Source organism: Pinus tabuliformis, chromosome 9, assembly GCF_031772625.1.
Source record: "Pinus tabuliformis cultivar Carrire ecotype Pingquan chromosome 9, CPIR1, whole genome shotgun sequence".
Taxonomy (NCBI): Eukaryota; Viridiplantae; Streptophyta; class Pinopsida; order Pinales; family Pinaceae; genus Pinus; species Pinus tabuliformis.
This window is the reverse complement of record NC_142307.1, coordinates 1,707,568,595-1,707,581,105: the sequence shown is the minus strand read 5'-3', so window position 1 is coordinate 1,707,581,105 and position 12,511 is coordinate 1,707,568,595. Positions and strand designations below refer to the sequence as shown.

Here is a 12,511-nt window from a genome sequence, read left to right as displayed (position 1 = left end):
GGTGGAAGAGTATGATTCTATTGTCAGAAACAGTGCATGGGAGATTGTTCCTAGACTGGAAGTGAAATCAGTGGTGGGTTCGAGATGGATCTACAAATTTAAGCAGGCAGTTGACGGGAGTGTAGAGAAGTATAAGGCAAGATTTGTTTCCCGAGGCTTTTCACAGATAGAGGGGATCGATTATGAGGAGACCTTTGCACCTGTCGCAAGGTATTCTTCCATACGGACGATTCTTGCTCTCTTAGCGCAGATGGGATGGCACATTCATTTGATGGATGTGAAGATTGCGTTCCTCAACGGAGTCATTGAGGAGGAGGTGTACATTGAGCAACCCGAAGGCTTTGAGGTCTTCAACAACGAGTCGCATGTGTGCAGGCTCAAGAGAGCGTTGTATGGGTTGAAGCAAGCACCACGTTCTTGGTACACACGGATAGACAACTATTTCACAGGACTTGGATTCTCCAAGAGCGAGGCGGATCCTAACCTATACCAGATTGTGGTGGAGGGTAAGTTGCTTATCATTGTACTGTATGTTGATGATTTGATTCTAACGGGTGATGAGCTGTTGATACTGCCATGCAAGAAGGATCTTGCTACAGAGTTGGAGATGAAGGATTTGGGCCTCCTTCACTATTTCCTAGGATTGAAAATATGGCAGCGCAGTGGTGGACTGTTTGTTTCTCAGGGCAAGTATGCTCGGGAGATACTGGAGAAGTTCAACATGCATGGCTGCAAGCCTATTGATACTCCTCTTCCTGGAGGTTGGAGGAAGGAGGATGCCACTTCGGGAGAGGAAGTGGATGCCACTGTTTATCGACAGTTGGTGGGGTCGCTGATGTATTTGGTCAATACACGACCTGATATATGCTATGCAGTTAACCAGCTTTCGCAAGCTATGGTTAAGCCTACCAAGCTCTTCTGGAAGGCGGGCAAGCATGTATTGCGTTACTTGAGAGGCACATCGGGATATGGATCTTGGTATAGACAGGAGGATGCAGATTGGGCAGGGAGCTCAAGAGGCCAAGTATATGGCAGCAAGGACATCAGGTACCATCATATCAGAGATTGTGTGCAGCGGAGGATCATGTTGCTTTCATACATTCCAACGGAGGATCAAGATGCTGATATTTTGACGAAGGCTCTCACCAGGAGCAAATTCGAGTACCACCGAGGCAGGATAGGGGTTGCTGATAATCCATATCTTGTCGAGAGGGAGTGTTGAGATTGCAACAAGATGATGGAGCTTAGTGAAAAGAGTCGCCTTCACTAAGTGGGCCCGCAGACAAATTATGGCGCAAGTTCTATTTTTGGATCCCAACAGGGATGATCACAGCAAGAGTGACCACAACATTGATGATCACAGCTGGAGTGACCACATCAGGAGTGATCACAATAGGAGTGATCAAAGTCTATTTTTAGACTGGCTGTCCAAAATAGAAAAGTCAAATATTATTGTCTCATAATAATATTTGGACTATAAACTTGATCTTATTCTCTTGGAGCACTTCAGTTTGAGCTACAGATGTGGCCCATGCAGTTGTCAGAAGGAAGTACGCTTTTCTTTATGAGTCAATTGAGTTGTTGCATGCATGACTTCAGTTAGAACTCAATCAGTTGAGTTTGGTGGAGTTGATTGTGGAGTTGATGGAGTTGTGTTCAGTTGGACTTGGTTAAACTAGTTGTAGTTAGTCTAATTGCAAATAGACTAATGATGAGTTGTTAAACTAATTATTAACTCATAATACAACTATAGAATACATCAGTTAACTCAGTTGCATGTCAGTGCATGTTCAGTTCAACAGGGACAGGTGTTAGAGGATCAGATTGCTATTAGTTGTGACTATAGTTGTGCATGAGGATTTGCACAATCAAGGGATTGAGTATGCCAATGAGTTTGCTCATGTATTTGCCCAGTATTATAGCCTCTGCTCACGTCTAACACAGTGTGAGTGATTCTTTGGAGGTGAAATACGAGTTTGGTAAACCATTCTCATTCATTCTTGAGCAGGTATTGAGCAGTGGAGGCAGGCAAGCAATGGAATAGATTTGGAGATCAGATCTTAGCTGTATTATGTGTAACAGGTGGAGCTGGTACTGGATTGCTTGTGATAAGCATTGTACTTTGTAATGTTACATGGTCTCAATCATTAATATACAAATAGTTGGGGTTTTTAGCGAGATGCTTTCCCCGGGTTACATACTGTGTTAATGTGTGAATGCTCTTGATGTTTTATTGTTATTGATGCTGCTATATTGATGAACAACGTAGAGGAGCTTATGTATTGTGTATGTATTCCGCAATAGTACATGATCAGGATAATCTCTGTTGAATATGTGTTAAATTATTCAAAATTTCTACAACTGGGACAAGTTTTATTGCTGTAATAGCCAGACAAGCCATGTCTGTGATCCTTTCCAATATCGAACATGCCATTCTTGTGTACAGTTTTCTCCTTGAGCGCTTATGAATGCTATCTCCATGGCAATTCAAATGAATCTCCCCTCGTTTCCTGTCAGCTCTTCCTTTTCCCATCGACCCCCTTGCGTCCTCTTGCGTGTTGACCACACAATACAATGTATGAGGAAAACAGAAGTGGTATGGGCTTATCCTTCATTAAGGAAGCCCATACTTCACCTCTCTGCCTGCCATGCAGGCCATTAAACCCAGTCAGAAAAACTGGTGGTCATTTAATGAACAGCCTGAGCTAACCAATTCCCAAGGAACTCCTCCCCAAACTGTTAAGTCATGTCCACTCCTCTCAGCCAGTCATTGTGTTTACTTTCCACAATATTTGCATGAATTACAATACCTAGCAATATTTACAAGAGGGATGGCAAAAAGGGTTGTCACAAAATCATATTGCTGATTCTGCTTATGAAACACCCTTTCCCAATCTCTCCACAATGGGCCCTGCATATCAATGAGTTATAATTAATATTGAGGCTTGCTAATGTTTGTAGCTTGACTAGTATCATAGTATGTGATTTATAGTAGACTTGCCTTATCAGGGTAAGGTCAAGAAATGACGAGCAAGATGCAGGGGAGGCATAAATGGGTGTCAACCTTACTTATTTGATAATGTTTTTTAGATAGAAAAGTCCATCAAATTCTTTACATTTTCTTTTTATAGGTCTAAGAAGGTTCTTACCTTGTGGACAAGAAAATCATATATTTTGTTTCTCTGTGATGGAGTTGTTGTTACTCATGGACGGCTTTGGCCTGTTTTAGAGAGAGAGATAAATCAAATTCGAAATTTTGATGGAAGGATTGACACATCGCCTTAATGGGGCAATGCTTCTTGTGGAAATAATTCACAGTAATATGGATGGCATGTGAGAAAGAATCTTGGTCAAGTTTGAAACAAACGAGTAAAGAAGTCATATTTGTGAGTGTCTATATCAAAGGGTCTGGCAGAAGGTTGAAATCGATAGTTATGCATTGTACATATGGCAGGGGTGATGATGGTGAAATCTGTAGTGCATAATAGCTTAAATCTTGCATTGAGACAGACAGAGCGTTGGGATCATATATTGAATATACACATGTATGTGTTTTTTTTTTTTTTCTTTTTCTTTTTTCAGTTATAGCTTAAGGCCAAGAAAGTATAAGATCCTTTGTTTTATAGTATTTACAGGGAGGTCATCTGGCCCTATTATGAAACATCTTTTATTCTATAATTTCTACCTTGATTTCTTCTTTCCACCTAACTTTTTGAAAGAACATTTTGACCAACTTCTTGGATAATGAAGAGTGACTGAGCTTTGACTTTTTCATCTCTAACTTATTTCTATGATAGAGATTAGGCTTGTAGGGTAGAGTGCTGATTGATGTTTTACCAGATTTGCGAGGTTCAGGGGTTGGATCTGTGGATCCCCTGATCTGATATGGATTCAGTTCTGGATCTGCTGGGATCCTCTCAGGATTCATACGGACAGCAAATTTGTATGGATGACAAATGTCATTGTTAGTCTAAGTCACTACATTCACTGAATTTCATCCATAAAATTCAAAGTTTGACATGATTAGATGCCACATAAATGCGCTATCTGTTGTGCTGTAATGATTAATCTGAATGTGTTGTCTGTCATGCGGGAATTTGTCCTCGATCTCCAATCCAATGTGCTCTCTGTGTGCTTTCTGTTTGACATTGTGCTGCATTGTGCCCTTGGGCCACGATCCATAGTGATGCAACGGATGTACCATATCACTATATTAACTAAACCACTAATTACATTTGCCAGCATATTACACTCTAGCCACAGTGATTTTTCAAATAGCTAAGTTCATTAAATTGAGAGATAATGTAATTAACTACTTATATTATATTTACGTAAATTTTATATTTATATATTATTATTATTATTATTTTATAAAATAATATTATTGTTATCATATAAATAAATTGAGTATAACATTTGATATACATAATACTTATTATAAAGATATATAGGTAATAGATATTGATATTTGTCTCTCTCTCTCTCTCTCTCTTTATATATGTTTTATTTCTCAAAACTATGAAAATATATTTATATTGTTTGTACTTGCTATTTCCTTACTGTATCCGGATCCTGGTTTTTCAAAGAATTGGTGAATCCATATCCATATCTGAATCTGCATCCATATCCGGATCTGCATCCTGGTAACTTAGCCTGATTCTCAGCAAGTTTGATATTTTTATATTGTCTCTAAATAAAAAAATACCTTTGTAGTATTTTTTTTTGCTTGTTTTTGTAGCATTCCCTGTAAAATGTTGATGTAAGGCAAACAAAGAGCCAACATCATACCTACATGCACCGAAGTTTACACAGGACAAACAATAATGCCAAATGCCACTGGGAAAGGAGTGAAATAAGGTTGTGGATTACCCAAACAAAGCTGTATGCCAGTGCAGTCTTGCATGTAGAATAGCTTTCTCCTCTGGCTGAACATGTTCCCAACAAGTTCTGGCAAACGAACCATTCTTAAGCTGTTGTAATAGTTTAATGTGAAAGTCTTTTTACAAAAAAAAAAAAGTATTGATGTCAGAAGACTATTGTTGCATTACGTTTTTTTTTTTCTGCATAAAAACCAGTAGAGCAAAATGAAAGTAATCCCAATAGGCAGCTTATATTGAATGTAGATGAGGACACTTAAGCATTGCTTTTCTCGATTTAAGGGATTATGGGATCTCTATTCCTCCCCATGTTTTTCTACAGATTACTTCAGTTTTCTAACATTTGTTTTATTTTAACAGATGCAACATGCATTCAAAGCATTGAGCATCCTGGCTGTGTGTGGGATGTAAAATTCTTGCCAAATGGAGATCTTGTTACTGCGTGTTCTGATGGAGTTGTAAGGATATGGACAACAGATGCAGATAGAATGGCAGGAACACCTGAATTAGATGCCTTTGAGGCACAACTTTCTTTCTACAAGTCCAACACGTATGAAATATGTCCTAAACATTTTGCATGTTCTTCCAAGTTCTCTTATTTTTTCATTACTTTCTTAAAGATTGAGGAGTGTGTAGCGTAAGTGATTTGCAAAATCTATTAAATGTTCTCAACTTTTATGTTTTTTTTGTTGCATTGTTAAGCTTGTATAAACTGGTAAGTATTTCACAGTTGTAGACATTCTTTTAATTTCATGCAAGTGAGAAGGGATGGCTGGCATCTTAGCTGGCAATGCTGTCAACAGCTTTCCTGTCATACTAGTTAATGCCGTTATTCTAATCAAAGCCTTAACCTATTCTGGGATGATTAGTCTTTGACTCTTTTGAAGTGACCAAGGAAGGAATGAGCCATTTTTAATGTTTTTCACAAACATGGATTGGATTTTACTGCATATTTTTGGGGTGATGAGGTGGGCAAGTCATTAGGTGATTTTTACCATTGTTGCAAACATTGTGTCAGCAAAAATATTTGCTGATGGTCCAGAAAAGGAAATATCGCGAACATTGGGAAAATATTGCAAAATATCAGTGAAATTAAAAAAATATTCAAAAAAAATTGAAATATCGAGTTTATCCGCCTCTGTCCATGTACAGGGAGATATTTTTATGCATCATTGTGATAGTAAATGAAAATATTGTTGTCTTTACCAGTGATAATATCTTTTTAGAGCAAAAATTGTGACATCGCAATAATATAGTGATGCAGTGTTGAAGATATCGGTATTGGCAATGGCAAGCGTCTAGAAAACATCTTATCAACAATATCGGCGAAATATTGGCAAGGGTCTAGAAAACATCTTATCGGCAATATCAGCAAAAATATCGGCAAACATAAAAAATGCATAATATATTCATTGTTTTCAGATTTTTAAACATATAAAGCAATAACAACGTGATATAAACACATTGACACATAAATATGAAGAAAGCACTGATATATATATGATGTAGTGGATATAAAATAAAAATGATAGATCAAAGGCAATACCAAATCTCGCTGATCCCTGATAATTGTCCAATCAATGACTCAAATGTGGAGAACTAATACAATATAACATCGCATATATAAAAGTATCTCATCATCATGAGTTATATGTAGCAAAACAAATACAACTAGCAACTATCTATCTAAAATCAGTGCCCTCTCCCCCTTTTTACGGGAAAACATGATGGGCTATTTGCCACTTCTACCCCTAGCAGTAGAAGGCCCTTTCCCCGAACCTAATATCAAATAATGACTGCTGGGAATGGAGTTGTGCTCTCCTATATCTATAGCAAATGGTGCTGACGCTGCTTCTCCCATAGTATCCTCCTCCTCCTCTTCCTCCTTTTCCTCCTCCTCATGCTGCTCCTCCCCCGAGTCCTCCTCTTGCTGCCCTTGTTGTAATGGTTCCTCTGGCTCTAACCATGCAGGTGACCCCTCCAAGATGGGCACCTCAGACTCCACCGTCCATTGAGACATTACATCAATATTGTCTAAGGAAATGGAATCTGGATCCATTGGTGTTTCTATTTGCTTCACTCGAAGTCAGATATTGTAATGCACATACACTAAATCATTGAGGCGAGAGAGCTTTAACTTGTAAGAGTGTCAAAAAAACTAATGAGTCTTGACACTTGAGGGTCATAAATTAAAATTACTATAAATGTAATTGCTCAATTGAAGGCTGAGGCTCAAAGTTATATCTGTTGTGCTTTTTTGAGTGTATTTTCTCAAATACACTCCAATTGCGCTCACACCCTGAAGAGCTACATGTTTGATTCAATATTCTTATGGCCAATTTCTGCAAATTTGGTGCCCTTGCACCATAACTTCACCACTAAACATCTACAACACAATAAAGAAATAAAAAAGTGAAAAACTTAAAACATAATTAAACTTTCAAATAAAAGTTACATAATTGAATTTTAAAAATCTAGAATTATAAATATGTAAATTCTAAATTGAAATTTCTAATGAGTGATGACTTGTTACTTAGTGAATGTCCTTTCCCTAATAGCATCATGAAAGCCAAATAGGCCAACACAATCCTGATAAAACTGTATCTCGCGATTGATTTTGCTACGAAGCTTAGGATCAAGTACCATTCTCTGAATATAGGAATGTAGCCCTTCCATCACCTCGCATCCCTGTCCACTGCCTATCAATCAGATCCCATAACATCATATGTATATCACGCCCAAAAAAATTCTTGTTTGCATAATAAGAACGAATGGCCTACTTGGCCCTATCCATGGCCTCATACAAATAAGCCATTGCAGGCTTGTCCCCATCTACCAATCTTAGAACCTTTATTATAGGTTCTTTAACTGAGCACACTTCTTCTACTCCCTGCCAAAATGTGTCAGTGTACACCATTTTTGCAATGGCTCTCCCTTCCTGTCTCCTGCTGTATCTACAATCACGCCACTCATAAAAAACAAACATTTGCTTCAGCTCAAACTGGCATCGAACAAGAGATTGAAGAGTAATAAAGTTGGTGGCAAAACATGTGTTTGCGGGACGCCGCAACTTTTTGTTTCTAGTGTATCTCCTCATGGGACTAAGAACAAAAACATGGTTATATATAAACTCCTAGCCATATCAATGACCTCCTTGATGAAGGAGAAATTCACCATATCCTCAAGCAGGAAATCAATACAATGTGCTACACATGGAGTCCAAAACAATGTGCAGTTTCTCTCCATAAGCATCCTGCTGGCAAACACATAATTAACTGCATTATCTGTTATGACTTGCACCACATCCTGCACACCAATCTTCTGGATGAACCCATCTAACAACTCACATATCATTGCTACATTTTTGATATGTGCTGATGCATCCACTGATTTAATGAACATGATACCTTTAGGACAATGTACCAAGAAATTTAAAAGGGTCATACCCTTCCTATCTGTCCAACCATCATCATAATAATAATTAATTAAATAATAATTAACACTGAAGAGGCATGTTTAAAGGACATGACTATTCATAAAGGGGCACCTTCCTAGATATATAAGCGTGCCCTCATTTGTAATCATCTCATATGTCACATCAGTTCTTTTATACATTATTCAATAAAAATGTTTGTTATCCTCAATGGATGTCTTCATGTTCCTAGTGTTCTGAATATCATTGCATAGTACGAACTTTGTTCGTTAAATTGGTATCAGAGTTGTTCGATCCTCTGGCCACTCAACCACTGCATAGAGCCAGTCTAATCTACCCTTTGGCCGACAACCGTTCGTCAAGTTAGTTGTTCTTTGATTGAGGCTTTTAGCCAGACAAGTCTAAGGAGATTCTCCATTCTGCTGTAGGGCCTTAGCCATTAAAAAAAGGGGAGAAATAAAAAATTAAAAAAAGAAAAAAGAAAAAAGAAATATATATATATATATATATATATATATATATATAGATATATATATATATATATATATATATATATATATATATATAGATATATATATATATCTATGAATGAGAAAGGGAATTTAAAAAAAATATACAATTTAAATTTATTTATAAAAAAAGAGGGCTTGGTTTGTACTCTTGCCTCCTCTGTCCAATTAGATGATTAACCTTGTATTCTAGTCTCGTGGGATCTCCTTTCTTGGCTACTAGCTTTAGGGGTGGCACTATGTGAGAAACCCCGATTTTGGTTACATGGTCCCGCTTCTCGACACCATATACTTCACTCCCCTCCGCTCATTATAACCCCTTTCACTATATTTCCCATTTGGGTCCACAGGGAGTTAGCCTTCCCCTCCCTTTGTCCACATCCTGGGTTGGGCATGGAATGATGCCTCGAAGGTTGATGGAACTAAAAGAAAAAAAACCATTATTTGGCCACTCTCAACAGGAAATGTACCATAAAATGCAAAAGATGGTCGAGACCTACAAATTTACCACATGGGCAAAATCCAGACATGAGCTGTAGCCCTATCATCAAGACCATCACCCTGGTTCCTAGGGCCCCTCATATTGGTCCCTTACATCATTAAGGAACCCACGATTGTCCCAACCCCTAGTGGGCAATGAACTGCCCCACCTTAAGGGGTATTCACCGCTATATTTTACATATCATGCTCTCATCCCCTGGAGCGCCAAGTAGTTGCAAAAGAAAAATATATAAAAGGCAAAGGGCATATGAAGAAGGGTGGAAAAACATTGGCCGGGGTAACTCATGTACCACAATTGCTCCCTCCTACATTCATATACCCAAGTGTGGGCTTCCCTTATTTTAGCTATTTTTGTATTATGGCATGTGGCTTGGAGCCTTATCCTAATACACCACTCCATTCCATCATTATTTCACATACCACTTGCCATTTGATGGAGGTACCATGGACATGTCACCCCCTAGAGGTGAAACCACCTAATAGGGTCCTTGGTTAACCTTCTTCTTGAACTTGGAGACACTTGTACGTTTTGAAGCCCATTATGGAAGGGCATGCCACTGTGAACTGTCCACTTGGTTCCATGATTTGTAAGCTCATTTACTTAATTACAACATCAAAGAAAGTATAAACATTCCTAGTGACCTAGTTGCTGTCTCTAAGGCCATGCAGAGTTGCTAAGAGTCTCCTTGATTGGGTATAAGACACCTCTAAACGTTGGATTGCATTGATCCATTCTCCCAATAGGCTATTTACTGGTCTACTCCTAGGTCATCATCAAAACAAAGATCTCTTTCACCTCATCTCCTTCTTTTCTAAACCCTAACCTTAGTAGGTCTCCTAGGGCATCACATGAGATTAATTGTAGCCTTCTAAAATTCATGAAACTTGGTCAAGAACTGCGCTGATGTGTCCTTGAGAGGTCCTCTAGTTTTGAAGCTATTTTGATGGTGGAATTTCAAGTTATCTCAAGCCCTAGCTTGAAGACCCTTTCTTCCTTAGGTTTCCTTTGGTTAGTGGTTTCATTAAGGATCATTGCATCTAGATTTCAAGTCAAATCTTACCTCTTTGATCCTTTTCTCCTCCCTCACTTGGTCAAGTCCATTTATTTGAAGTCTTATCCCACACCCTTGACCTTGTTTGGGTCCTGTTACCCACCATTTTGTGGGTGATATCCCTAGGGGCTTTTTTTTCTCTGTGATGGTCCTGAGCTGGTAGCTAACAACCTCTTGCAGCCACCAACTAGCTCGTTGTGCCATTTCTTCGCCACCTGAGCCAACCATGTGGTCCCTCATCCATTTGTCATGATTGTATGTTTGAAGGTGGGCCTCCTAAACTTAAAGGTATGCTTTATCATTTGGTAATTGAGTATTTTAGTTTACTTATCATGGAAACTCTTGGGCATGGACTAATGGGGGGATTCGGCAGAAAGAGTGGACTAGGTCTGTGCTCTTGTCCCCTAGATCTCTTTTAGGATGTTAACCTTGAACCCTAGTCCCGTGGTGTCTCTTTTACTCGCCTTTGGGCTTCTTCTGGGATGGTATTACATGAGAAACCCTGATTTTGGATGCGTGGTCCCAATCCCCGATTCACATATAGGAAAATTCCATACACGCTGGATGGGACCTTATGAGGTGGTTCGAGTATTTGAGAATGGAGCCGTAGAGATTAAAACTATTGATGGACAAAGCTTAGTGTTCTTGGTGAATGGACATAGATTAAAGAAATATTTTCAGCCACTTGCCAAGGATTTTACACACTCCCTTTCCGTTCGTTATAACCTAAGTTGCAGGAAACATAGGGTAGGAGGCCGTTTCCGTACGGAAACGGAAATGAAACCCTGAAACACGTGTGGTACGGCCGTGAAATGCGTTTCCGGCCGTACTGGCATGTTTCACAATGCGGAAATGTGGCCAGTATGGCCGGAAACGCGTTTCACGGCCGTACGACGCACGTTTCAGCTTGTAATTTGTGTTTTTTTTAATTTTTTAATTTTTTTTTTAAATTTGTTTTCTAATTTATTATTAGGTTTTCCTAATGCCTTCTAGTTGCTTTTAGATGTTTGTCTAAAGTTATAAAAGTGAACTTTTGCCCTAGTATATGCAGTTCATTAGGAAGTTTGAGGCATATGCAGTTCATGGTAATGTTAAATTCTTAAAGTAAAAGTGATATTCTCCTTTATTTTTCATTTTCATCATTTTACTTAAATTTGTAACATTACCATGAAATGACTCAGGATGTTTGAGAGTGGTTTCGCCCTCATTGGATTTCATATGGAGAAAGTAGAATTTTAGATCTCACTCAAAATCCAGCAGACTTATTTGTTTTTCAGGATTTCAGGATTGGGGGGATTGCAATGTTTCCATTGGATTTTATCATGTACTAGGGTATGGAACTTGTATTTAATCAAGAGAACCAAGCCCTCTATGCAGGGGAGACTCCCAATATCCAAGAGCATGTAGGGTACTAGGGTATGAAACTTGTATTTAATCAAGAGCACTAAGGCCGTTCGACTATGTAGGAGGAGACTCCCAATCAAGCATGAGACAAGAAATTAGAAATTTCTCGTGGCTGATTTTGGATATTTCTATTTTCATTATGTGATCATTCATGAGTAAATGTGATGTAAATTTAGAGACTTATAGTTTATGCATTGACAATTGACAATTTTATCATAATGTAATAAATTAGAATGTATCATATATGCTTTATGATTGCACATATATATATATATATTTCTTAAATGTCCTAATATATATATATATATATATATATATATATTCGCGTTTCCCCGTTTCCAAAATTTGGGGAGGTTGCGTTTCGTATCGCTTCCTGTTTCGGAAACTCGTACCCGTTTCCTCGTTTTGTGCAACCTTGATTATAACCCTTTTCATCACCTCTCCCACTTGGGTCCACATTCCTCCACTGGGTCCACATAGGGTCAGTCACCACCTCCCCTTTCCCACATCTTGGGTTGGCCTTGGAACGATGCCTAGGAGGTTGATGCAACTAAAAAGGAAAGAAAAAGCATAATTGGCCACATTCACGAGGAAATTGTACCACAAAATGCAAATGATTGTCGGGACAAACACATTTAGTGCGTGGGAAAAAGCCATTACATGAACTTCCCCTTCCAGGGCCATCACCCTGCGTCCTATAGGCCTTAGATGAATCTCCTTCATCATTCAGGAACT

General features: G+C 38.6%; 1 protein-coding gene across 1 annotated transcript in view; it reads left to right on the top strand.

The window, feature by feature from the left end:
- Positions 1 to 12,511, top strand: part of LOC149155486 (uncharacterized) — a 357,613-nt gene that overhangs the window by 74,957 nt on the left and 270,145 nt on the right. Inside the window, exon 6 of the mRNA XM_089444433.1 lies at positions 5,238 to 5,427. Within this exon, the coding sequence (XP_089300559.1) occupies positions 5,238 to 5,427 (190 nt within the window). The remainder of the gene's footprint in view (positions 1 to 5,237; positions 5,428 to 12,511) is intronic.